This window comes from Pyrgilauda ruficollis, unplaced genomic scaffold, assembly GCF_017590135.1.
Source record: "Pyrgilauda ruficollis isolate IOZ18807 unplaced genomic scaffold, ASM1759013v1 scaffold55, whole genome shotgun sequence".
NCBI classification, from domain to species: Eukaryota; Metazoa; Chordata; class Aves; order Passeriformes; family Passeridae; genus Pyrgilauda; species Pyrgilauda ruficollis.
In genome coordinates, this window is record NW_024527155.1 from 4,933,357 (window position 1) to 4,960,902 (window position 27,546).

The 27,546-nt window shown below is 41.4% G+C and overlaps 2 protein-coding genes across 5 annotated transcripts in view; both read left to right on the top strand.

Moving 5' to 3' along the window:
• The first annotated feature begins 1,131 nt into the window (after positions 1-1,131).
• LOC121360917 (tumor necrosis factor receptor superfamily member 26-like) lies at positions 1,132-11,767 on the top strand. Of its 3 annotated transcripts, XM_041481095.1 has the most exons (9): positions 1,132-1,231; positions 2,495-2,585; positions 3,360-3,491; positions 3,623-3,734; positions 4,329-4,396; positions 5,023-5,127; positions 6,080-6,114; positions 10,236-10,272; positions 11,075-11,767. In XM_041481095.1, exons 1-9 carry the CDS (start codon positions 1,187-1,189, stop codon positions 11,209-11,211), a joined length of 762 nt encoding a protein of 253 aa, XP_041337029.1. In that variant the 5' UTR covers positions 1,132-1,186; the 3' UTR covers positions 11,212-11,767. The 3 variants fall into 3 exon arrangements, with proteins under 3 accessions (XP_041337029.1, XP_041337031.1, XP_041337032.1); XM_041481097.1 differs by lacking the exons at positions 10,236-10,272; positions 11,075-11,767 and adding an exon at positions 7,250-8,303; XM_041481098.1 differs by lacking the exons at positions 10,236-10,272; positions 11,075-11,767 and adding an exon at positions 6,210-7,220.
• A 300-nt stretch (positions 11,768-12,067) lies between these two features.
• CARS1 (cysteinyl-tRNA synthetase 1) overlaps positions 12,068-27,546 on the top strand; it is a 33,474-nt gene continuing 17,995 nt past the window's right edge. Inside the window, exons 1-11 of one of the 2 annotated variants that reach the window (XM_041481063.1) lie at positions 12,097-12,170; positions 16,898-17,143; positions 20,002-20,093; positions 20,930-21,018; positions 21,311-21,407; positions 21,868-21,966; positions 22,915-23,064; positions 24,265-24,405; positions 25,107-25,195; positions 25,793-25,914; positions 27,075-27,187. In XM_041481063.1, the coding sequence (XP_041336997.1) occupies positions 12,143-12,170; positions 16,898-17,143; positions 20,002-20,093; positions 20,930-21,018; positions 21,311-21,407; positions 21,868-21,966; positions 22,915-23,064; positions 24,265-24,405; positions 25,107-25,195; positions 25,793-25,914; positions 27,075-27,187 (1,266 nt within the window). In that variant the 5' untranslated portion in view covers positions 12,097-12,142. Of the gene's footprint in view, positions 12,171-16,897; positions 17,144-20,001; positions 20,094-20,929; positions 21,019-21,310; positions 21,408-21,867; positions 21,967-22,914; positions 23,065-24,264; positions 24,406-25,106; positions 25,196-25,792; positions 25,915-27,074; positions 27,188-27,546 lie in introns of both variants that reach the window. The other variant, XM_041481064.1, reaches the window with a different exon arrangement.

Sequence of the window (27,546 nt, forward strand, 5' to 3'; positions counted from 1 at the left end):
GGTGAGAGTGGCTTTGTTATTAGCAAAAGTCTCCAGAAAACCAAAGCATTCTTCATCCTTGAGGAAACATCCTTGGAGAATATCAACATTACTGACACAGATTGGGTGCCTTTCTGAAGGATGTCATCCTAGTCACTCTTTCTGAGGAAGTCTGACCTGTGCCACTTGTGGTGTAAAACTCAGTGAGAGTTTTCAAAGTGTTTGCTCCTCTTTGGATGTATGCCAGAGTATGGATGTAAAGCTGTGCAAACGCATCCACTAATCTCCTTGGAATGCTTCAGCAAGTCAGCACATCTCTGGCCTATCAGCACAGCCTTCCTCATCACTGTCATCCTGGTTTTGGAGTCTATGTTTTGAGTTATGGATAGGAGCCTCTCCACATCAGTAGGGCAGTTTATATCCCTTGGATACAATTGTATCCCAGCTTTGGGAAGTGGTTACCAAACAACAACAGGAAAAAACCCAAACAACCCAAGCCCCCTGAACCAAAGAGAAGCAGTGCTGGGCAGGAAGCCTTCAGTAGGTGTAAATGTGAGTGCTGGAAATGGTTTGAATTATTTCCATTTTACCAAACTATGCACCCACAGGGATTGCACTGGGACTTGTAACCGCGGTTGAGTAAAATAAACAGTTACCACAAGAGCAGCAGTTCAGTGAAAGAAACTACCAACAAGTTCATTCAGATCAGAAGAGTTTCCAACATTTAGGGCTGCTGCCACGGAGGATTAAAAAATAATCCAAACGGGAACAGCCTATGAATCCTCGTGTCATTAATTTTAATCCAATTTCAACAATCTGGAGGTGAATGTTCCTACATGCCAGTTACATTCACATGGGAAACGAAAAGTATTCTTGAGGAAAATCATGGCCAGAAATGTTATTTCTCTGGGAGGAATAACTGCTGAGGAGAAACGTGAGAACTCTTTTAGGGCTTCAGAAAACCCAGTTATAGTTCCTTCGTTTGCGCAATGTTGGGGAATTTCTCCTCACAGCCTTTCCCGCCGCTTTTTGTGGTCAGGGTGGACAGCCCTTCGGCACCTGCGGTAATTAACTGCGGTTTCTGCACTTTCTGAGGCGGGACGGCCCGGAGGCGCTGGAGTCCGCGGGCAGAGGCGGGGCAGCGATGCGCTCCCGCCCCCGCCCTGCGGCAATAAGAGCGGCGGCAGTGCGGGACAGGCCCAGAGCGATGCGGGCCGTCATGGGAGCCGGGCGAGCGGTGGGGCTGCTGCTGGTAAGTGCCGGCTGGGGCTCTCTGGCCCGCCGCTGCTGCTGGTAAGTGCCGGCTGGGGCTGTCCGGCCCGCAGGGTGCGGGCTCACCCTCCACCTGTCCGCCGCGAGTGGCGGCTGCCGGCCGTCCGCAGCCAGAACCCAAATCCTGGCTTTTGAGGCGGAAAAAGTCTTCCTCTAACTCTAGCGTGAAGGAGCCTTGTGGGTTTTTCTGTCCTTTTCTTCTTCAAGAGACTTTGGTAACTTTCCCGAACTTTTTGTTCGTGTTTGATGTCTCGGGAAACGTGCGGCAGTGCCGCTGCCGCGAAGCGGCGCTCTCAGGGAATGCTGTCTCCGCATCTCTTCCTACCGCTCTCGCTCTTCCCTCTCTCCTCGGAGGAAAAAAAAGTTACAAGTCAGGAGTGAGTTCTTTAATAGTCCTCGGGTTATTTAAGTGTGAAACTGGAAGTTTTCTCACCTCCTCATAGTTACGGGGAAGATTTTCATTCTACCGGGGAGAGAGTTTAAAGAGCGGGACCCTCTTGGTTTTAGCTTAGAAGTTGCCCGCTGGTGACCATTAGTGATCGGGAGCTCGATGGCGGTCCCTTCCCTTGCATCTGCTTTGGCTCTAGAGGGAGGGCTGTGACTCAGCTGCCCCGCCACCGAGCCTGCGCTCGCCTCCCTGGAGGCGCTTGCACCTACCGGGACTGGGAGGCTGCGGGGGAGCCCTGCCCGGGAGTGCGCGGTCTGCACCTTTCTTCCTCTTAAAAAAAAAAAAAAAAAAAAAAAAAAAAATTCATTCCCAATGCTCCTGTAGTATTGCTAATGAGTCGACTTGTCTTCTGCTTAAGATTCGAGCCAGTGAGACGTGTTGGATGAGTCTGTGGGGCGTTTCCTCAATTTTGCGGGAGTTAGACTAGCACTGATTCTGACGAATTAAAAGGATGGGGGAAGGGAGAAACTAATCCCTTGCACACCGCAGAAACTTTGGCGTCTGCAGTTCAACTGCCGTGAGATAGTGGAAAAAAACCCAGAAGTTTACATGGAGAATGTGTTGCAATAGTTGCCTAAAGCCCATCAGCCGCTGCATGGTGCTGCCTTAACCCCAGCTTTGTGATGGCAATTACTGCTGTGAGCACCACTTAGCAGAAATTAGTTTGGGTTTCCTCTGTGGCTTCCCATAAACTTCTGAATGAGTTTCCAAGTCTTTACAAGTTAATCTCCCCAAGATAGTTATCGTGTGCGCAGAGGATGAATCACTCAAGTGGCCTGCTTGCCTCCGCTGTAGGCTGTGCTCCTGACGATGCCTAGAGCCCGAGCGAACTGTGGGGAGGGAGAGTACTCCCATCAAGGTCTCTGCTGTGTATTTTGTGAAGCAGGTAAGACTTTGAGCAGTTACAGCTGATGGCAATTGCTTGTTACATTGCATGCTATGAAAGTGTAAGCCTGATTGGAGCTGTGGGGACTCCTTGATGCTGTAAAGGCTGGGCTCCATTTTGAAGTGAGAGCCCCTTAACGCAACAGGCGATGACTAGGAGAGGTGCTTTGGCATCAAACCAGGAAGCCTTTGCTTGTGGTTGAGGAAAAAGTTTTTGAAGTTAAGTGATTTAGTTAAAGAACAGCCCTAGGGGAATTCTGATATTTCTGTATCTATAGGCAAAGCTTCAGTATGGTTTTGCTCTCCTCTGCTTGGTCAATGTGTGCAGTGCTAACAAGTTTTGCATCAGGAAGACACCTCTCGTTATTATCAGAAGCTGACTGGTGCATTTAGGTGGGGTTCAGACAAAGGAGAAAAAAGTTTATTGAAAGCAATTCTCCCTGGGCTTGCCCCATTCCTTCAGCAGTGGTACCATCCACAGGATCCCTGCCTGCCGCGGTGACTCATCCTTCCAGCAGATGCCTTGTTAGACACCTCAAAATAACCTAAGGATATTTTGCGCCTCTCCCTTGTCTGAGCAGCAAGTTGCACATGTGTCTCCTGACTCTCCTGTGCATCTTGGTTTGTGTGGCATGTGATTGATTCACAAGGAAGAATTTAACTTCTCCCAGAAATCTGTGTTGTAATATCTAAGTTTAGCCTGTTGTAATATCTGAGTTTGGCCCTGTGTCTGTCAGAAGATCCCCTGAGATTGCTCTGCTGTCACTTCTCACAGGTACCTTTGTTGCTGATCACTGCAGTGCTTCGCATTTGAAAGGAAGATGTGAACCTTGCAAGGAAGGAAAAGGCTTTACTGCCCATGAGAACGGCTTGGAGGAATGCTTGCCTTGCAAACAGTGCAAAGAGGGTACCAAACCTTATGAAACCTTAACAATTTCCCCCTTTTTTTAATGTGATCTTCATTGAGCATATTGAATTTAAAAGTAAGTTGCTATTATGGCCTGAGTATAATCTTTGCACTTGCTAACTTATTTTTAGATCAGATAACTCTGAGACCCTGTAATCTGACACAGGATGCTGAATGCCAGTGCAAACAAGGGTATTTCTGTGATGATGAGGACTGTGAAATGTGTCAGAGAAGCAGTCAAAAGTAAGTTTGAGAATAAGTTGCTATTTTCTTTCTAGGGAATGTTAGAGCTGTGGCCCAATCTGTGCCAATAGTTAACACATGTCAGCGGGCTGTAAATAATTGCCCTGAAGCCAAATGGCATTATTCATGCATTTTAATTTTAGGTGTCAAAACCTGTGATGTTGAGACCTAGAAAGATGTGGACTTGGGTATCATTGTGCTTGTTGCTTATGGATGTAAACTCACATTTTTCATGTCTTCAGGTTGGTATTTCCACAGAAACACACTTGAATGAACTTTGTAGCACCCAGCTTAAAATTTTAGTATGTAGACCTACCTGTTGAAGGAAACTAACTGTGCATGAATAATGCTTATATTCTGGGGTTTTTTTGTTTTCCCCCGTCCACTTAGAAGCTAACGTACATTAATTTTATCTGCTTTGCTTTTATTTTATCTTGTAGTCTTATCTTGGATTGTTTGAAGTTACACCTCTATAAAAGTTTATGTATGTTCCATTCATGGTTCTGAGCTCTGTCTGAAAAAGTATCAGGCCTGGACAGAGCTATGGACTGATCTGGAAATGTTTATACAATGTTCTGTTACTGTCCACTTCAGGCATCCGGATGGGAAAGAAATTGTGCTGAATTCCACTGATACTACAGAACTAGGCTTAACCAATCAAGGTCTGGTACATAAATCCCCCTCACCTTGGTTTGTTGGGTCCGTGGCTTCACGCTAGTAACACCAGAGTAGTCTGTAAAACAGTGGTTTCAACCTCTGTGATGTATTTAAGAGCAGCTGCATTTTAGTCTGGAAGTACTTTGCTAAAGACAAGTTCTCAAAGGGGTTGATGGGACAAACCCCCTTGAGTTTCACTTGGTGGAAAGCTACATGTGTTGCCAGGGTTCTTAAAGTTCCAAGGGTGACACAGTTGAAAGTTATGGATAGTGTGAAGGTGTTTACTGTGCCTGGAGTAGCTGCTTCTTCTGCCAGGAATGCACCCTGTCTGTGCTACAGCACCCAAAGCTTGCTATCATCATTTGCATGCTTGTTTCCCCTTAAGTGTCTCTCCATAAAACCTTGTGGAAGTTGTATTGCAGCTCTCTGCAGAGTTCCCTGATGCCTTTGGGAGCATGAAGTGCAGTGCAAACAAGCGCCCACGTGTTCAGGGCAACGTGTCCATGAGAGTCCCAGGATGAACTATCTGGGTTATTGTATTAGTTCCGGGCTTAGATTTTTCTCTAGGACAGCAAGGAATATCTTTTTGGGGGACTGTTTCAGTACTAATTTTTTTTGTCTTACTTTGCAGGGAATGAAGCTCATGTTTGGGTTATTCCGGTGCTTCTGTTTAGTTTGTTTTTGCTAGTAGTTGGTGGTGTTGTTGTTGCTGTTAAAAAGCTGAAGTGTGATAAAGGTAACTGCTTGATTATTATCTATGAAATGTGCTTTCTAGAGTTAGTCAAAGTATGCACTAGGGCTGTCCCTGGTTCTTGTGTTGCCTTACAGGGGACCTGTTTAAGTGCTAGTTCATTTTGCATGTGATTGAAATTAACAAATTAGTACAGTGAAGAGTAGTTTTGGTTGGTAAATAAAATGCATAATCCTTAACTGTAAGCTTTCTTATCTTGCTGACAGATGCCTCTGCTTCAAAGCAAGATTATCTTAAGGTCCTTAAAAAAGGACTTCTCCAGTCAACTTGCCTTGTATTGGCAAAGAGGAAAAACCTGTGTGGGGGATCCCATGCATGGGGCAAAAAGTAGCAACTAATTACTTTCACTGTGTTTGGTTGTAGAGATTTTTTTGGTGCAAATTGGTTCCCTTTAGTAATTTGAACCTCTTAATGTGAATGTTAGGTTGATAAATTCACACAGGACTTATTTCTTAGTGGAAACTAAGCTGTTTTCCTTGGAGACTTCTATTTCCACTACTGTGTTTTAAAGTATTTTTGCTGCTAGCATGGTTAAAATAATACTGAAAGCTATTATGAATCTTAAGTGCTAAGTTGGTTGAAATCATGTCTTACTGATTGTATTGCAGTAAAGACCGTTTCTGCCTTCTGTATTGCAATAGCCTACAAAAATGCTGAGAAACAAAAGCTGGAGTAGGGGAGGTTGCAAGAGTGGCTTAAAAGTCAGCATCTTGTGGTCTGCATTTTACTAAGCAGGATTAAGGCACAGTGTGCTGTTGGTGGAAGCTAAGGGTAGTACTGGGGTGAAATGTATGACAGGTCAAAGGAACTAAATGGCTTTTAAAAGCTTTGGCTGTGTTACAAAAGTTTCTATTGTGTATAAGTCTTGTGTTATTTCAGCCATGTTTAAGTTTCTGCAATTCCTATAAGTCTCTCAGACACTTATTTTGTTTTTCAGCTGTCTCAACTGTTGAAGATGTAGAGGGACATCTGGTAAGTATGCGATGGACCAAGTGTTTTATCTCAGTCTGATTGCTCACAGCCTAATCGTACCTGACACACAGCCCTCCATGTTTGTCTCACTGTAGATCTCTGATAGGATGTGTTCCTGTGATGCAACAAGTTGTGACTCATACAAGGTCAAAAATTAATTAGCAAGTGTCTGATGCATTCAATAGCTGCGTGTGTCTGCTGCAGTTGGCCTTGTTAATACTGGAAAACACTTCAGAGCCTGTGACCAGGATGCTTTGGAAGTGGGGAAAAAACTTGGACCAGCTGCAAGTTTTCACTTCAGACTGTCTCCAGGGGATACCTTGATCCAATTAATTTCTTTTTTGCTGCTTCACATGTGTATTCCCCAATTGATGGCAGCTACTGGTTGGTGTTGCAGCATGGTGGTGTTCCAGCTCTCATTGCATTGTGACTACAAATTATTTGTTCATAAGACTTAACCACTCCTGTTGCAGTGAAGTGATTGAGTCTTCCTGCCTTGGGGCTCACGTCACAAGCTACAGACCAGGACCTGACAGTCTGAATTCTTGGTCCTAAGCAGTCCCAAAAGAGGAGAGGTTCAGGGCTCAGAGCATGCCAGTCTCAAAGTACATCCCTAAAAGGGTTTATCCAGCTGAGGCTGGCATATGTTGTGACTTGAAGCTGGGTATACCCTGGCATCCTGTAGCCATACACTATTTCAGAACCTTACTGTTTGAGTCTGAAAAAAACTATTGCTAGTCCAGCATTCTGCAAGATAAATACAAAGCTGGATGAAGTAAATACAAGCTGGCTTTAACTTCTCTAGTTAGAAACTACATCGTTACCAGCACTGGAAAGGGAAAAATTAGCTTGGTCTTAGTTTTAAACAACAAATGTTAGTCTTGATGAGCAATTAGGAAAAATATCCAGACTGTTCTCAGTGTGTGTACAGCACTTATTTTCTTCCTGGAGCTTCTCTTGTCCCTCACCAGAACATTACCCACCCAGTGTATGTGCTCTTGTCTAATGTTGTTAATTAGACATTTTGAGTAATTAAATGCATCTTAATTATGCCAAAAATACTTGAAGACTGAAGAAACAGAATTGAAAGATGTTTGAAGGCTCACCCTAAACTCTGCTCTTTTTCTTTTTTAAGGTCCGTAAGTGGCTCAAATATGTGAAACACCCCAGGTTTTTTGTTGGGTTGTGTCTCCCCTCACGCCCTGGCCAGATTTGCAGCACTTCATCTATTTGTAGAAGCTGATGAAGAAACATTACAAAAAACCTGGTCAAAATGCTGTAGCATAGGAATAGCAAATATAGCATGTCTTTAATTTCAATAAAATAGTTGCAGAATGATGCATTTACAAATTGGTGCATGATGCACTTGTCTCTCATCTAAGAGCTGTCACAGGCAGATGCAAAGTCTGCACTTGGAGTTCTCATGCTGCTGTAAGAGTTTATTTGCTAAGGAGAGTTACACTGATGCAGTTCTGAGACTTTTGGCATCTACACATCTTCCCTTCCAAAGAACCAGTGAATTCATACTGCTCTAATGCCCCCAACAACTGCTGATACTTGAATTGCTGATGCTGGGTTTTGAAACAAAAGTGTCAGCCACGGCAGTCCTCTTTCAGTCATTTGTTTTCCTGCTTAAGAATTATCCTGTATAAATAAGATCAACTTCTTTAATGTGTTTATACCCTTAAACAGCAAATGTTTTCAGTGAGAATGGTGTACGACTACCTGTGTCGTATGTAGGAGGGTTCCTCCTCACATTCCCACTTATGCATGTTGGTCATGGGGTGGTGTCACCTGTGGATCACTGTCACTGTGCAAGCAGAAAATATGCTGGCTTATGCTTACAAAGGGCTTGTACCTTAATAAACATAAGTCTCAGGGGCAGAATGCTTCATCCTCATTTTCCACACATAAAAAAATATTCCTATTGCCAGCTTTAGCACTACCTGTCCTGTGAGACATGCTACTCTGCTTTGTGCTTGTACTGTTCATGCTGACCTGGTGCTGTACATCCTGGCTATGCTTGTTTAATGAATTGGTAATGCCAAAAATGAAGAGGGTGTTTCTTGCTGACTTCCCTCTTTCTCCCCTTTCACAAAAACCATGTAATGTACATGGGTGCTCATTGGCTTCGTTCAACTGATTATAGTTTGTGAACCCACCAGGAAAGTTAATTCAGCCACAGACAGCCCAAGGTAGTGCACTGCCATGGAGCTGACAGGCTACTTGGTAACAGCTCTGAGCATCAGCCTTGACACAGCAATATGCTTGGGGCCCCTGGTGCTGTGTAGTCATCTCAGGTGCAGCACGGCAGTATAATTGCCTCCTGCCTTAGGAGGGGTACCTACCTTCTGTACCTAGAGAGGAGCAAGCAGCAATCCACATCAGTAAGAACATTAGGAAAAGTTTCCTGTGGTTGTTGTGGAGGTAATTTGTGTGCCTTACCCTGCAGTCTGGTGGGTGTAGAACAGCCAGGAAGGTGGAAAGTCAGGCTCTGAAACTACTTTGTCACAATCTGCTAGTACTAGTGGGGGCTGTGGTGGTTCCTTTTACCGATCTCAGAGTGCAAAAGACACACAGCAGGGGCCTTGCAGTATTAATCAAAACAAATGCCCCTTTTCTTGAGTGCCCTCAGCAAATGCGATAGAAGGATTAGAAAGGAGATAAAGGATAGAGAGAGACAAGGTGGGGGGGACTAGCTACCAATGGAGAGACAAAATCCTCGTGCTCTGGCCAATAGATCTGTCTTGTCACATTGGGGAGAATCTCGAAGTCTTTGGTGAACTCAGGGGTCTTTTACAGTCTTATGTTAAGGGAACGGGTACAGGACAGTGGAGAATAAGTCCATTGAGAACAAGTACAGACAGTCCAGTTCCGAATAGGACAATTCAGTCCCAGCAGTGAGCAGGATCCATTGTTTCAGGACTGGTTCCCATGGGAAACCAGTCTTGGTCCAGCAAACACACCTGCAGGCAACACTTGGTAGACATCCCACTTCAGCCAGCCCAGCACCCGCGTGTTAGAATTTTAAGGGTCTTAGTCCTTGGGGGGGGCTTCAATCTCCATCCTTGATGGTGGTCGTGAGGCAGATGAGGGGTGTTCTGGGGGATCACCAAAGTTACCTCAGAAAGTTAGTCTTTCTCTGAAGTGGGTGGCATCTGGCCAGGAGGGGAAGTCCGTGGGCTATTGTGATGAGCGGATATTGTGAAGCAGGTGTAAGCACACAGAGCGAGCTGCTCCTTGCCAGCCCCTGCCCTAAGCAGCGTGCTGTGGTGACACAGCAAGCACACCTGCACACAATCACCTGGCGAGCATCCCCCTCAGCCAGGCCAGAACTTCAGGGTCTCAGTCTCTGTCCTTGCAACAGTCGTGAGGCAAGTGAGGGAAACTTCAGACCTTACAAGTCTAATTCTGTAAAGGCTGTTACTTTGCCAAATTATCAGCTCTCCTTTTATGTCTCTGACATCTGGTAACTTGAAGTATTTCCTTTTCTTCCCCCAGAAGAAAATAGTGGAAGATAGTGTGGTTTCTGAGCCAGGCACTGTCCAGTGCAGGAGTTGGGAGTGCCGTATGGCAGTGTGGTTGAGGAGGATTTCTAAGTTCTCATTGGCAGCAAAACCTGTTCAGAATTCTGCTTCTCAGCAGACTGTCCTATCTAATGTTCCAAATGGAGCTCCAGCAAATTGTAAGATAAGTGTACGTGTGTGAAGTGATAATTGTATTTTCTCTAATATTGGTATCCCTTTAGTTGAGCTCGTAACTATTCCTAGAGCTTTCAGCAAAACAATAGTGGAAACTTTGCCTTAAAGATAGGAAGTAGGGGAAGTGATAGTTTGAGGGAAAAAAACCTTCAATCCCTCATTTAATTTACTCTGCCTCTTTCATCTCCCTGACAGAAGCTACTCTTTTGTGATAGCAGCGAATGTTGCCTTGGAGCCAGGAGTGTGTTTGTTTCACCATGCAATTTTCTTTACTCCTGTACATTCAGGCCTGCTCTGAGATCTGCTGCTCGTTCCCTCTTTGCTGTGTGTGATGTAAAAGCCAGCTGTCAAATAGGTAAAAAATAACAGTGAGTGAAGCACCCTGATTTGTTGGAGTAATGGTCCAACTTTGTATTACAGGTACAAGAACCAATTGTTGAAGATCTCTCTCAGCATGGTAAGCGTTCCATAAATTGGCTGTACTTGGATTTGATTTTTATTCCTGTTGACTTTAGTCTCCTTAAGGAGTAGTATAAAGAGGCTAATAAATTTTGCATAGAGCTATAATGCTTCCAGTTTATTGTAAAATATGCTGAAACAGGATTATTGCTGTATTTTTAATCCCTGTGGTGAGCTGTTCTACTTTGGAGCATGACTTTTCTGCACGGGAGTATAGCACAGTCATGAGTTTAAGAGTAAGAATGGTACAAATTTTTGGAAAATGTTTTAAAACGAGTCTGCATTGCAGCAGTGTACTCTGCTTTACTGAGTGAGGTGTAGGTCAGAGTGAGAGATCTCTCAGTCAAATGTCCCCTCATGTGGAAGAGCACACCAAACCTCCATACACCCACCTGTACCCAGCAAATTGTTGTGCTGGGTGTCCAAGCGATGGGTTTTGCTTGTGGTGGTCTTGGTGGGGCAAACCTATGGCAGCAGCACAGTGAAGTGGTTAAAACTTCCTCTCCAGTAGCCCTGCCAAGGGAACACGCCAGCCAATGAAGCCTTCCTCAAAACCAGCTTTACTGGATGGTGTCCTGCCTTAGGAGACCACTTCTGAGAAGTGCACTGATACCTTTAGCTACTTTCACTTAGTAGAAAACTTATTTGTCCTGCTGCTTCTCAGGTGCCAAACCCTGCCTTGCTGCTGCTGCTCGGTCTGTGCAGGTATTGGCTGAAAATTAAGGGAAAAGCATGTATGTGAGCTATGGGGAAAAAACCCCTGTGTTTTAAAATAAGTTGATGTGTGTTTCTTCTTGCAGAACGGAGAGAGACCTTTGATGTCTTTACAAAGGAAGAACCACCACAACAGTGGAAGCAGCTTATGAGAACTCTTCTACAGAAAAATGATATTGATAAAATTATTTCTAAATTTACTAATGATAGAGAAGAACAATAACATCAGATGCTTCTCATCTGGAAAAACAGACTGGGAAAGAAACACTGTATTATTAATTTACTGGATGCATTGATGCACATAGATACCAAAGCTTGTTACAGTGTATCAAACCCTTTAAAAAGTAATAACATTATAAGTAAAGTAGAAGCTGAAGATGAATGTTTATGAGGAACTGCAGAAATGTTCCTGCATACATATGTGTTTCTTCAGGCTTTCTTTAAATGAGGGTGTCAGAAACTGCTAGTAGAAATGGAGTTGACAGCCTCCTCACCTCATGGAGAGAGCTGGAAGGGATGTAATAGCTATGTTGTTTTCATGTTTACGTGACCTTCCTACCTCTGAGTCATAAAATATTAAACACAGGTGCTGGACGCCCACTTCGGAGCCAGGAGCTCGGGCATCCCTTAGTTTGTGAAGAGCTGTCCCAGCCTGGGGACGGGGACTGCTGTTCTTCTGTACTGTGATGCTTTAGTTTCCGAAACCATTTTGTTTTGTATCGGACCGCTCAGCACCGCTATGTTTGAAGCACAGCAATAAAAGCCTGGCTCAGACAGAACCTGGCTCTGGGACTTTGTTGTGGCGGCGGCGCCTCCATCTTTGGGGCTGTTTAAGGAAAGGCGAGGGGGGCTCGGTTGGCACGGTGCTGTTGGGTGACCGCGGTGCCCTGGGTGGTCATTTGCTGGCTGGGCCGTGTGGGGCCGGGCCGTGCTGTGTGGGGCCGGGCGGTACCGGGCCGTGTGGGGCCGGGCCGTGCTGTGTCAGGCCGGACCGGGCCGTGTGGGGCCGGGCCGTGAGGCGCTGCCCGTTGCCCGGGTGACGCCGGGTTGCCCGTCGGAAGTAGCGTAGGGCGGGCGGGGCGAGGCTTCCGGACGCGCTGTTGCATCAGCTCGGAGCGAGGGCAGGCGGAGGCAGCAGCAGCAGCAGCTCCGGGATGGCAGCAGCCGCCAGCGCCGAGCACGGTAGGTGGGCGAGCGGCGCCGCGGGCCCCCGGCGGGGCCGGGCCGAGGGGCGGCCGGGGTTGTCACGGCCCGGCGGGGGCCGGGGTGGCGGCCCCGCTGCTGTCACGGCGGGGTCGCGCGTCCCGCGGGCTGCGGCTCGCCTCGCGCCCCGCCGCGGTGTAAGGTTAGTGCCGGATCCAGCGATTTATGGAGAGAATGCGGAGCTCCTCGTCACCCCCGTGGGGGAGCGGCTGTCCCCCGGCTCGGTGCGTGCCGGGAGGTGCTGGGTGCGCTCGGTCCGTGCGCTGCCGACCCTGCTCTTCACCTGTCTCCGTGCCTCCCGGACTCCTTCCCAAAACATCGGTGTTCTCCCCTGAACTCACGCCTGAACTTTTGGACTTTTACGGACATTTTTTGTGGTCGTGTTTTAATGATGGGTTGTACTCTTCGCTTCCATATGGAAGGAGGGCTAGGGTAGTACTATAATTTTTGGCACTACTGTAGCAAATGGAAACTTGGAATACCAGTCATGCAAGTATGAAATACCATTATGGTATGTAAAGGGTTGGAAATTTCTGTCATTCCTGTTGAGGATCTGTAAATACAAATATTTTGGCCCCTTTTTCTTTAACAAAGTAACCGAAAGTTACTTTGATCTTTTTTCATCTCTTGTAATATTCCCACGAAAGTGCAACGTTTCTTGTCATCAAGGGATCAGCTTTTTCAGAAGTCTTTGCAGTATCTTGGGGGGGAAAAGCCCAAGAAAGGCTCAGTTCAGGTGCACTTTGAGAAACTCTTTGTTACTATTTGTTAGGGTGAGTTTTTTTTAAACTGAAACTGCAATTGTTATATTTAGTTTCAGTTCAGGAAAAGTGGAAGTGAAACTTACAGGGCTCGAAAGACTAGGATTGACAAGCTCTTCCTTGGTGTGGGATATTCTAGTCTTAAAAACTCCTGCTCATCTAAAAGCCTCTTGCTCTTTATGTGTGAATCTTGATAAGTCCTTTGTTTTTCTGTCTCTGTGCATGCTGTGTCTGGCATTAGCTGGAATCACTGCATTGGTTTGTTTCTTGTGAAATGTTAATGGAAAAGGAGAATTCATCTCGTCTGAGCAAATGCTTGGAATCCTTTTCAGAGGTACCAGCGTGGCTGGCCAGGATGATAAATGGCCAGTTTGAAGCCGTATTAATGATGTTGCATTTGTCTTTTGTGGGTTGTCTTAAATTTGTGAAAGTCAAGTCGGATGAGAAGTTACATTTCAAAATGTTCAGAAATGGGTAAGATTTCTTTTTGGAGAATGCCTCTGCAGAATTCCCAGAGCATTTACATTGTCATCTAATTATGACTGACAAGGTTAGCAGGTTCAGGGAAGCCCAGGAAACATATTTTTTTTCCCTGAAGTGAAGTAACTCCCTGGTTTTGTGTCATCTAGCTTACCGCCTTCTTTATGGCTTTCCTGTATTTACTTTGCCATCCACTCCTTCAAGGAGCAGAGGTTTTCATGCTCAAGTTAATAAAAGTGAAAATTTTCAATGAAATTTGATATTGTGGGAATTATATGTCTTGTTTAAACCTCAAAAGTTATCTTATGTCCAGATAAAATGTAGAAGCTGTCCTGTGCCTTTGAGTCTGTGTGTTGCTGCAGTCTCTCGGACAAATTCCCAGTGTCCTTCAATAGTCTCTGAAGCATTCCATGCATGGAAAGAAGAATGTGTGACAATTACATCACCCAAAGGGATTGTACATCAGTGGTTTTGGTGTGAGAACTGCATTAATTGGTGTCTGCAGTGGAAAATTTTTTTGCAACAACTTTTTACTGTTGCATTGTTAACATTAATTCTTCTGATTTTTCAAGGTAATTTTGCTGCCTCTCCAATACTCATGCACAGTGCTTGTTTCCTCTTGTGTGATATGATATCTATGGATCACTCTGTTCACATGAGTTAAAACTCAGTGTTATGCAGTGTTTAGCTCTGTAGTACTCTCGTGTTTCTGCTGTCAAGGAGACACTTCCTGATGCAATTGAATAGTAACAACTGCATCTGTTCTGTTTTGGGGATGGAAAAAATTGCAGTTAGAGAGAAGGGCAATTCCTTAGCCTATTTTCCTAAAGCAACAAGGAAAACAGGTCAGATGTACGTATATCCATTGGGCCTCCTCCCTCGATACTTTTTGAATCCATTGAATGGTACTAATTAATCAGTTTGACAGTGGGCAGCTGCCTCTTGCACACCATTGGCAGACTTAGCAGTGATGGGGCTACTGAAGTGTATGGGAAAATAGGATGCAGCACTTAGGAGGTACCAGGAAATATTTCAGTGGGACTGTTTAATGAATTGAAGGAATTGCAAGATGGGGGGAACTGAGGATGCAGAATGGAAATCACAGAAAACCAGGTTCTGTAGACTTACTATTCTTCTTTTAGCCATGATATCAGTTAAACCAGAACAGACTTTTACATAGACAGCTGTCACTGATTCCTTTTGCTTGAAAAAAGTGGTCCACTGCTACGCTGCCTTCCAAGGCAGTGTTATCATAGTCATCTGCTCAGCACAGCCTGTGAAACTGATGTGGGGCACTGGGAATGGGACAGTGAGCCTGCCAAACATTTTAATTTGAAGTATTAATGTCTGTGCCAAGATTGATCCAAAAAAATTTCGGTTGTTAAGCTTATCAGTGCTGAGCTGGTCCTGACATTCACAGGCAGTGTTTGCTACCTCTCCTAGCCAAAATTAGCTTGTATGAGTGCTGTTGTATTTGTGTGTAAGTTTGGGCAAGCTCCCTTTTAGATTGGTTTACAGATGTGGTTGGAAAGCACTTACATTGTTTCAGATACACTGACTTGCTTCCCATTAGCAGCCTGATGTGTGAATAATGGTCATAATAACCATAATAATACTTTGCAAATTGAGTGTTGCTTTTTCCTTGCAAAAGATCTTTTCTTTGAGATATAGTTTCATTTCTACCTAGATCATTCTTGTACTACCTTTTTTTTTTGCCTTCTCCCTCATATTTTTCATGTATACAACATTTATGTTGAAGGAAGACTTATGACTTAGGTTATTAACAGTGGAAACCTAACTGTTTCAAACTATGTAATGTGTACAAACATGTGAAGTTCTGTGCTGATAAACATCAGTAAATATTTAGGAGCATGAAAAGATTATGGTAAAATGAATTGTGTGAGCCAAAGCTGAATCCATTCAGCTGGCTAAGGCAAGCCTATAAGGTCAAGTTATGAACCATTATTTCCTTGGTATTCCTTATTTGTACTGAGCAATTACATGGATAGGCCTTGAGAAGGATTTTTACTTTACATGGATCTGTCTTCTTTTGTTCATAGATATTAAAAAAATTTAAAAAATCGAAATTCACAAAAGACATTTAAAGTCATTGGCCTTTTTTATTAGTTCTCCCAATGTGTCACTATATCTCATTTATACCCCAAAGAGTTGAATACAAACATGCTTGATATCTGGTTGCCACTTCCCTGTCATCCTGAGTTGCTGTTGGATATTGATTTCCATGTAGAAAATGGTTTGTAAAGTTTTAACTGATGATATTTAGAAGAACTTCAATTGTTCCATCCCTCCCATCTCTCCTAGCCACCACTTTCCCATCTCCTGTCATTCCTGCCTTTCCAAGAGTTGTGTTCTGTGAGCACCTCCATGCTTTGGGAACTCCTCGTGCAGGAGATATTCCTGCCAGTGGGAGAAGTGACACTTGTGGCTGTGGTCTCTGTTGGGTTTGGGAGCAGGGACAGGTGCTCTCCTGCTGCCTCTCTCACTTCACTGCACATGACCTTGGCTTAAATTGCCTTGCTGGCTGACTACCTAGACAGGATATTGCCTTCGTGTTTGTACGGTACTTTGAACACGAACAGAGCTACAAACACTGAATCATTGTTGGGCAATGTGAATGCTGGGTTTGCCTAATGGCAGTGCTAGCATAACCTCAGAGTGCTTTGTGCCCCCTGGCTTGCACAGGGATTGCTCTGCCAGTGAGCATCCCCACCAACACACAGAGCTTTCCTCTGTGTCCCTGCGTTTGTCCAGAGGAGACATAACTGAACCTGCTTTGCCTATATACCAAAGAAGTCACAGAATTAAAAAATTGTGAGAGAGGAGCATGATCTAATATCCTTTCTGCTCGTTTGTATAGGTTTTACTCATTTTAAATCTTATTCATGTGCCTGAGGAGAGAAAGGGGCATGGGGGAAGTATGGGAATATACAAGAGCAGCTGAAGTTCTGAGTTTCTGGAGCAATTAGGAAGAACTGAGCATGGTGCTGGGAGTCTGTGTGCAGGCGACACCCCTGCAAAGATGTAACTACATGCTCAAGTTCAGTAGACATATTCACAGCCTTTCCACAGTGCATAAAATGAATCATATTTAAATATTGGCAGGATGGGTGTTTTAGCAGCATGGAAAGAGTGACTGATTAGGTTTGCTCTGTGTGAAGGATTTTCTCCAATTTCAGTAGATTATATTCTTAATGAAAAAACCTGTGTTCTTGTCCATACTACTCTTTGAAGGATGTCTTCAAAAACTTACGGCAGCATGAACATAATCCTGTTAACAGGAAATGCACAGTTATTTAGTAGCTTGTATTAAATCTAATTTTCTCAAATTTTTTACCAGTTGCCAGAGATAATTTACAGGGGGAGATGTGTATTATAAGGATATATTTTGGTCATGGGATCTCCTTCTTTTAATGCTGACCAAATGTCCTGTGCCTCTCTTTACAGCTTCCAGCTACAGTTTTATTCTGAGCATTAGTGAAGAGGAAGCCAGGGTGAAGGCTCTGAACGAGTACCTGAGCACTCGTAGTTATATCCAGGGGTTCACATTTTCACATGCAGATGTGGAGGTGTTCAGAAAGTTTTCGGGGCCACCTGTGGACCAGTATATCCATGTTGTCCGGTGGTACAGACACATAGAAGCAATCTATGATGGCAGCAGTGACAAAAATGAGCCTTGTAAACTTCAAACAAGTGAGTAATATGAAACTGGTGGGCAGGTTATAGACTAGCTGACATTGTATTGGTTGTTATTGCTGAGAATTCTGAGAAGTTCCCTTTCATACTCTCTTGCAGGCCTTAAGATTTACAGTATCAGTTTGTATTCAAAGTCATAACGTTATTCTTGCATACAATTACTGTGCAGTTGATAGATCCTGACCTATTTGGATGTAAAAGCTGTTACTTTTTTTTTTTTTTAAGTTAAAATTCCTCAGCATACAGAATTTGATTATGCGTATTTTCTTTAAAAAGCTGGCTATCTTCTGGTTTGTAAAAGAATGTGTGGGTTTGGGCTTTTTCCTGGAAATACCAAGATTTGCCCAGTCTACTTATTTCCTTGCAAGGTTTACCAAATAGTTGTGTAATATACAAATCCACAATAAAATAAACTGAATACTTACTCTTTATTGACACTGAACTTCACAAAGAATGTCTGGGGTTCTTTTTAACCTTGGTAATTTAGGCATGCTGATGATTTGAGGAAGTGTTAACTGGTTAATCTAGGTCATTGTGTAAGCATGGGCAGGCATTTTTGGGAGCTGTATCACTCTCCTGAGTTGTTTGCCAATGAGCTAGTCTAATTTAACTGCTTTATTGTGAGATCCTTGCTCAGGGAGTCATGAAATAATGCAAAATAACAATGCAGAGCTGTTGTATAGTGCTTGCAATACCTACAAATGAATGCATGTCTGTCATTCTTGCTGATGGTTGTTAACTAGTATTGCTCCAATGCCATCTTCTCACAACCTCTCCCCATTTGTGTTCTCAATTCCTAACAGAGCAGCAGTTAAAATCAGACTGCTGTGAGTAAATTCTGCGTGTTGTGTGTGCCTGCAAGTGTTTGTGCTGGTTATTATTTCCTTCCAGCAGAGAAGGGATCTCAGCTGCACCCCTGGCTCTGATAGCAGATCTGTCCACTAACTTCAGATTGTCTGTAGACTTCCATGGATCAGGGTGGAGCAGAAACAGAAAAGGTTTTCATTTTCCTCACCATGAAATCTTTACTGTTAAACCTCTCTTTCTGAAGGGTTATATCTTCACTATGTGTTTCAGGAATCCTAGAATGATGTTCTGCAGTGTTCATCATGAAAATAACACGCAAATCTGCCACGCTTCTTAGATCTTAAATACTTCCTTTTTGGTTTTTTTGGTGTGGCAGAAAACTTCATGGTGGATTAGAGCAAGTGAACTTCAGTTCCACCAGAGGAAAGGCTGTAGTCTGGCAGAGGTGTATTTGACCAGACTAACCAATATTTTACCAGCCTTTTACTTTGCCCTTGGCCGCTGTGTAGTGGGTAAAATGTGACACCTAACTCACAAGCTGAGAATATGGGGTGCAGTATCTGGGTTTTTCCTTATGTTCATGTGGTTGAACTGAAGAAAGCTTTACAGATTTATCTTTTATTAGGCTAACCCACATAGGCTTCTTTCCCTGAGGGAAGCGTTGGCCACATTTAAGCATGCCAGAGTAATCTTTGTAAATCAGAGAGTAAACAAATCCATACCTTGGTGTATGACCTATGTTATGGAGAGACTGCTCTTGAACTTGAGGTGTTCTGTTCAGGAGTACCTCATGCAATGACATGTTTAGGATGGACATATATTTCCATGAATTCATAGCATGGAAGTTAAATGAAGTTCCATGAAGTGAAGCAGAGTACTACACTTAACATATTTTTTTCTTATTTGGGCAATTACTCAAAAAAGCAAGGTGAAGAGATTACACTTTTTTATACTGTGAACGTTTATGTTACTTGAAGGTTTTCAGCCAAAATATGCATATGAAGATGCTGAGAGAAACAGAGTTAATGAAGAGCACCCTGAGACATAGTACAAAAAAGCCAGTTTTGTTGTCAAAACAAATATTTTGTATAATATTTTACTTGCAGTTAAAATGCATACCATGAGAATTCCTAAACATAGTGCTGTGTGTATTAAGCTGGCAAACTTGCCCTATTTTTGAATGTCTTGGTTTGCCTTCATTCCTAGTTAATGTGATAATTGGTTTAACATCATTACAGCTGTAAGCAGCCCAGTACACAGCAAACTGCAACTCTTTGACAAATCACGTGCCCATACTTCTCTTTGAAAAAACCCCATGAGTTTAACAGCTATGTTGCTTCTTACGAATTCAGAAGAAAACAGATGCAAGAATATTGTCATTAATGTTACCCTGGGTTTTATCTGCTCTCTTTAATGGCAAAATGTAGTCTCTTGCTGAAGTGGAGTATATTTGTGGTAAATGAGTGTGTTCAGAAACGCCTTGTATACTTAGCAACAATACATGATAAAAAGCTGGGGTTCTGTCTAAGCCCTTGTGTCAGCTCTCCCTCTCACCCTGAGTGCACATACTCTGTCAATATTGGCTCTAGAGACCACCTCTGGACTCTGGAGATATTTGCAAATTCTGTGTGAGATCTGTGATGTGCCATCACAGTAAAATCACCGGTGTTGCAAATAGCCCAGGACTGCCATAACACTTCATTAATGATTCATTGAGTTTCAAAACTCATGGTAATACTTTTACCTGAATTGCACGCTCTTGCTTTTGCACCCTCTTCCTCACTGCTACTTGGATCAAAAACTATTAGAAATGGCAATTTAGAGAGTAGAAAATAAACTAGATTGCAATAATTTACTTTGGTTTTGGTGGCTCTGTAGGAGGCTCTAACAGAAGTAGCTGCATTACTAGGATTGAAGCTCTTCTCTCCATTTAGATGTGGGGCTTTTTTTCTTCTGAAATGATGATGTGATAAGGAGAAAATGTTATATTGCAAATCTGTTTGTGGAAAGTGTCTTTTAAACTTTCTTTAAACTACCTTTTCTCCTAGGTAAAGGCAAACGTGTGCAGCCCCCCTGGTCTCCCCCTGAAGGGACAAAACATTCCAGGCTCTGCCTCTACAACAGCCTGACCCGCAGTAAGGTGAGTAAATGAAAGGGAAGTGGGGATTTCCCTAAAAACACAAATAGAGCAGTCATCAAGTCCTTGTTTCTGAAGTGTTTGCCCTGTCAATAGTCAGGTCTCTGGGTTGTATTTTGTAGACTATTAACAAGCACCGGCCAGGAGCTCTGTGCCAGTCAATTGCATTTGCTGGGCAAATGTAATACTGTATACATTAATATATATACACTACAAGTGTGTGTCTTTTTGTGCATATTGCATAATATTCAGTTCCCAGTTTCAAGCTGTCATGCAAAGTAGCCAGGCATTCAACTGTAATATACAGAAGTGAAGGCAATGTGAGCAGAATAAAATCACAGTTGCTTTATTCAGATGTTGTCTGTGTAAAAACAGTCTCACCAATTATATAGTTGCAATATAAAAAGTGTAACTTTTATAAAACTTCTTGTGGTCTTGTTTGAAAGTCCTTTGGGAACGAGGAAATATTAAGCATATTAATTTTACATGGGATGTAGTATTCAAGTATCTGTGAACTGATTATAGGGTGTAACCTTTTTCAATGCAAAAGAAAACTTTTATAAACAGTTTGAATAGTACCCTGCTTAGTCCAAGCTGTTGTAACCTTATATCTTGATTGATTAGAATGCATAGAACATAAGCAGCCACACGCCATTATCTCTCTCACAGGATAAAGCTAGTGGTGATCTTTAGTTATGGTAAAGCTGGGAATGGAATCACTACTTGTTTTTTGTAATTATAATCCACGTTTTCATGTTCTAATTTCCAAATGGAGTGTTACTGCTCTGAGGTCATGTCTTCAATTTCTTCTGACCATTGTACCTTCCCTTTCAATTAAGGAAGTATTTCAGCCTCAGAATGGAAAAAAGGTCTTGTGGTATTGCTGTGGTCCAACAGTTTATGATGCTTCTCACATGGGACATGCCAGGTACTGCATTCCTTACTTTGATATAGGTGATAACAGTGCCTAGTGGAAGCAAGAGGTTATTAGAAGAAGGTATTATTCAGATGAGTGTATTGCTAGAAAATGGTCTCTTTCAACTTAATGTTTGCAATTTAAGATTAAAAGCACCTTATCATATTTTATCATTGTGGGATTAAAAACTTTCTAATAGATTGGGGCAAAGTAAAACTGCTGCACCGATTGAGGTTAAAATGGTTTGTGCACAGAATAGGTAAAGGTGTTCACTAAAAACACCGCTGTATCTTTTTGGTTTTAGGTCTTACATCTCATTTGATATCCTGAGAAGAATCTTGAGGGATTATTTTAAGTATGACGTTTTCTATTGTATGAATATTACAGATATTGATGACAAGGTAAGGTTTGTTTTTTTTTTTTAATTGCAATCTAAAATGCTCAACTTTTAGAATGGAAGTCAGTCACACATAATTGCCACTTGATAAGCCAAGCTAAATCATACACTTGGTAACTGAGATGTATATTTTGTGCACAAAAGCATTGATTTTCTCCGTTTTGTAGCACTCCTATGGTAGCAAACCTTTTAGTGTTGTATAATAATGAATGCTGTCACAAAAAATGGAGATTCAGTATTTTAAATAGATAATATATTTTATTTGCCTGATGAAGTAATTAATTTGCTCTGTTGAGGTAGTCCATTAACTGTGTATGGTGTGATTGATTTGTATTATTGCACATTATTCTTGTAGCTTGTTAAATTTATAGGGAAATGCTTTTGGTACATAACAGATTTTATCTGCACCTTGTATAACTATGTGTCACTTCACAGGAATATATTTTCATGTTTCTGATTTCTAGATCATCAAGAGAGCAAGGCAAAATCACCTTTTTGAACGATATAGAGAGAGCAAATCAACACCAGATCAGCTGCTTGAAGATGTTAGAACTGCCTCAGAGGTGGGTGTGGTAATCTCTGCTTGTGTTTTAGGTTCTCACTCAATAATGTAGGAAAGCATCTAAAGAATGCTTCAGACTTTGCTGCCTCCTTAAACTTTCTGCTTCTTTTAGTTCTGGTACTGCGCACGTTAGAAATGTTACTTGAACTTGAACATCACTTTGGTTTTTACATTGTTTTAGAGCTGACAAATTCTTTAAAAGGCATTCCTGATTTCTGTGATCTTAGCACTTATTTGTGAGTGCATGTGTTGCTCAAGCAGCATTTGAATGTTTGTGTGTTAGAATTCAAACTTTTCAAATAATCCTTTAAAAGACTTTTTGAACAGTGGTCTGTCCATAATCCTCTAAAGCTTGGGAGGTTTCTCCTTTGTACCGTTGGTGACCTTGGAAGGAAAAGGCTGGAAAGCTTTAAGGATTTAATAAATTGTGTATTCAGGACTGAAGGTGGGGAAGGTGATTCTCTAGTAGTTTTTAGAACTACAGATCACAAAGAGATTGTAATTAATTGAATACAGGCCTGGAAATAGGAGGCCTGGAAATTTTGCCCAACCATCTTTGCCTGATGTACTGCCTTAACATTGCATTTATTCTCTCCCTGTTTCACATTAAAGCTTGTCCTTTTCAAATTTGTGGTAATCAACTGCGCAATTAAGGCGATCAGCTGCACAGAAAATGAAAGCAGCAGTAATGATGATGATGATGTAGTGATTTATGAAGTCTTTCTGAAAAAATTAATTTGGATGCAAACTAAAGTCTTGTGATTGCACCATTATTTCTGATGAGGAGCATATTTCATGTTTCAGTAGTTGATGTCAAAGCTTTTTCTGTGGCATAATGTCTTACTCATCACTAGCAAGGTACTATGTGGCTAAGATAATATTCTGTATATGGAACATGGTGCTGCTGTACTGCAGCTGGCTTTCTAATTTTTTTTATTTTTAATTGTAGCTCTTTTCAGTTAAACTAAATGAAACAACAGACCCAGATAAGAAGCAAATGTTGGAAAGAATTCAAAATGCAGTGAAGTCTGCTTTTGACCCTCTACAAGAAGCTCTCCAAGCCAAGGTCCCTGCTGAAGAGATCAACAGACGCCATGAGGTAAGATTCAGCTCCTTTTTGTATTTTATATTTGGTTTATAATTGTTAGGACATTTAAAAAGAATGTGTAGCTCATAGTAATTCCCTGAGACAGTATGGAACCTTTAATTCATAAAAAGAGAAATTGTGGGACTGAGAACTTTTTAGTACTTTGCATTTAATACAGGGACTTTGATTCTTCAGTTCAACTACAGAGTTTTTGGATGCTGTTTTTATCAATAACTTTTTTTTTAACCTTTCCAATGACAATTTCCCTCTTGTTTGTATTTAGACTTTTTCTTTGACTTTTTTGTCTTGATTAATTAATTTCATTATAGGTTAATGAACACGCATTTCTGATGTTCCAATACTGGTGGCAGTTTTCCACACAAGTGTTTCTGTCTCTGATCAGAGAGGAAAATACCTCCCCCAAAATTGTGCTCAGGATTACTTTTATTAAAAACAATTACATTTAGTGACAAATATTCATATTGACTTTACTGGTTCTGTCCAGTAATCAAGTCAGTCACTATAACTATTTTTAGTAGTTACTGTCTTTTTGTAAATTTTCCATTTTCATCTTCTCTTGCTTTCAGATTATTTGTGATAAGTACTGTGGGGTACACATGGTTATGTGCTCCATTCTTGAGAAGACCCTGTCTCTAAATTATGTTTTTTTTAAAAAAGCCCAGATATTCTAATATCAAAAGCTTTTATACAAGTGTATACTAACCTAATGGCATTTAAAAACCCTTAAAATCTAAGCAATCATGCTTTCTGCATTATATCCTAGTGTCAGAAATAGAAGTCCTTTAATATAAGACTAAAAGGTATCCTTGCTGATGTCCAAATTAGTCTTTCAGACACTTTTTAGCAATGTGCACAGTAAGGCTTCTGTTAGATTGTTCAGTAGCAATGGGGGAACAGAAAATGTAATACAACTGCGGGTCCCATCTGGTGTTTACCGCATAAGCTCCAGATGCCTATCGAAGTGATCAGTATCAGTTTATCTTCCTTGCTCTGGTTGTTTCATCTATATCTATGAAGAGCAATATAATAAAAATATGGTAAAAACCTGGATTACTCTGTATTCACAATTAAGTGTCTCATTGCAAATGTCTTATTCCTTATTTCTCGGTCTCTGTTCGGAATAAGATCTTTCTGTAAAATTTAAACGGAGTAAGTCTTGAATCAGTTGCTATTATGATTATTGTTTTCTAGACACTGTTGGAAGAAGCCAAAGATTTGCTGTCTGACTGGCTGGACACAAGATTTGGCAGTCAGGTGACTGACAATTCTATATTCTCAAAGCTCCCCAAATTCTGGGAAGGGGAATTTCATAAAGATATGGAAGCACTCAACGTAAGTAAATGAACTGTTTTCTCTTCTAAAAGTATATGTGCCATGCCTTACAGTACCCAGAAGACAATTTAGCTCCTTATTAGCTTTCAAGAATCTCATATTTCAACCTTATCAATAAAGTAATTACTTTAATATTAATAGATAGGTGTTAAATTAGCACTTGCTCTGTTTCCATCCCAGCAATCTTAAATCTGTTGTCATTGTTGCACATAACTTAATTGGTGATCAGGTTTGATGTGTGCTCTCTTTACCATCCCCCTGCTGTAACATGGGCAAATAACCATAAACTGGTCCAAAAAAGTTTGAGCTGGAACCTGTTGGCTGCAGAGATCCCTGCCAACCTCAGCATTTAGACTATCTACTTAAGAGTCTTCAGCCATTAAGAAATTATGTGATGGTAATCATCAAGAAGAGATTTGTCTGTTACAGATGAAATGCTGTGTGAGGCAGTGGTTCAGGTCTGTGAAGGTTGATTTATTTATCTGCAAATCAGAGGGACTTGCTGCCTCTTCTGTCAGAAATCTGGAATCCCCTTAAAGACTGAGGAAAAAGTGGCCATAGCACATTGGTTCAGAGCAGAAAGCTTGAAATAGGAGTGTTAGATTTTATTATCACTTGCTTTTGAGCAAAATTGTAACCAATACATAAGATATATGTTTAGTGCATATTTCCATATATATAATTCTACTTTTCATCTCTAGGTATTACCTCCAGATGTTTTGACACGGGTTAGTGAATATGTGCCAGAAATTGTGGATTTTGTGAAGAAGATTGTGGATAATGGTTATGGGTAAGTTTGCTACTGGATGTCAGAATGATTGCTTTCAGCATTTAGCTGTGAGCTGTTTTCTCTGTTTTCATCCGCAACAGTAGTTGTCAGTAGCAGTTTTTCATCAAATAAAGAAATTTTAGGTTTGTTTGCAAAAGAGCTGTTATTTTTCACCTGATATGCTTCTTATGATATACTATAGGGTGAAATCCTTGTTCATTAAAATAAAGTCAAAGTCCCATTCACTTGAACTGTGTTTGATTCCTGGTCTTCATCAAAAATCATCAAAAATTGACATGTGACAGTTAGAAATCAGTTGTAAATAACATAAATTTTAAAAAATGGTAGTTCTTGTGACTGTTTCCTGATACCTCTCAAAAGTTTAACAATAGCTTGCTTCTATTTTCTCTTCAGTTAATTTTATTATAACTTCCAATGATTTGTCCCAAATCTTCATATGGTAAGGCCTTAAAACTTAGGCTCACCTAAGTCATATTTACAATACTGAGCAGTATCATAATGTGAGTGGAGTTACTAGAAAACTTACGGGAGTGATTTTGGGGATAAAAATTCAGTTGTGATAGAAAGTTAGCTAAATAATGATCTTTAACTTTTCAGGTATGTGTCCAATGGATCTGTATACTTTGATACTATGAAGTTTGATGCCAGTGAAAAACACTCCTATGCTAAGTTGGTGCCTGAAGCTGTAGGTGATCAGAAAGCTCTTCAAGAGGGGGAAGGTAAAGATTTGCTCAGTTGCTGAAGAAACTGATGATGTATTGCTCTCTTCAACTGGTTTTACTGACATTTGGATCTGTCACAGTCAGAGTTTAATGATTTACCTGCTGCACTCCCTTTACCAATTTCTTTGCCAAAGTTTCGTAGCTTTAGACAGTACTTTAAGTTTTTAATTGGAAAATACCAAGAAATGTTAATAATCCTAGGATGGTTTGGGTTGCTTTTTGTTTGTTTGTGAGGGGTTTTTTGGTGAGAATTGTGAATAATTCAGTCTTTTGGCCATAGCTCAGTTATTTGCCCATTTGTCTGGCTGAGAGTAGGAGCAAAGACTTGAACCTGGATCTTCCACATGCCAGGTACAAGTTTTCCATATCAGGCTGGGCTTATTTCATGACAAATATTTGGGTTCCTCTTTCCTACTGAGAGCTCTTACTTTAACTTTGTTGTGTTGAACCAAATCCAAATATAGATTTTTTTTTTAATAGAGCTATAATAGAGGATTAACTTAAAATGCTCAGTAAATGGGACTCATTAGTTATCTGCTTCTAAAGTTGTATAGTTTTAACAAATCATGCAGAAAGTCTATAAAAAGAATATTAAAAGGTTTTAATATAACCCTCATACCAGGTCAAATCAGGACACTCATAGAGCAGTAGGTAACAGAGGAGTAGATGTAGCTATTGAACAAATACCAACCATTCTGTGCAGCAGCTGAGATTAAGGAAGAAATATTCTATGATCACATTGTATGTGCAGATTAAGACAATCATAGTCTCACTTTAGATCCATCTAACTTTGGAATAAATTGATTCTGCAGTCTTACTTGTCTCTGAGTGTGGGTTTTTTTCTTTCTGTATTTCTTTTTCTATAACTGCAATATGGGAGTTGTGCCTGGTAAGAGAATGTAGATGAATCTCATGTCAAAACTTAGAAACCAGTGCAGCTGATACTTTGTCAGATACTTGTCAGCCAAACGTTAACCAAAACCCCAAAGGATTATCAAGGTTAATAATGAGGATTTTTGAGGGTTCAGTTATTTGGGGGTTTGTGTTTTGGAGTTTTTAAAATTTTTTTTAAGGTTATCTTTTTGTGAGATACAGCAAGGCCAAAAATCAGTAATGCTGGTATAAGATGTATGCATTTACATTTTCTCTTTTGAAAGGTGACCTGAGCATCTCAGCTGATCGCTTAAGTGAGAAGCGTTCTCCAAATGATTTTGCTTTGTGGAAGTCCTCCAAGCCAGGAGAGCCCTCATGGGACTCTCCATGGGGAAAGGTAAGGAAGGACATTATAATCAGGATTTGGATTTTCTTCACTTATTTAAGTAGCACAGTTACACAAGTTTTTTTGCTTCACCTCATATTAACACTGCATAAATTGTGGAGATTATGTATTCAGTCATAAGATTCTGTGGTTAATGTTCATTTAATAATCTGGAATGTGCATCAGTCTGTTTGATACATTTTAAGCAGAAGTTTACAAGCAGGCTCAGCATGGCTGTTACTTGTCATTTGTCCTCTGTTAATTGACAAACTTTATCTGTAGTAAATTCTGTTTCCTTTTTTTCCCCCTTGTGATAAAATATATTAATATAGCTTTTAAAAGAACAGTAAGCAAGATAATCAGAACATTAC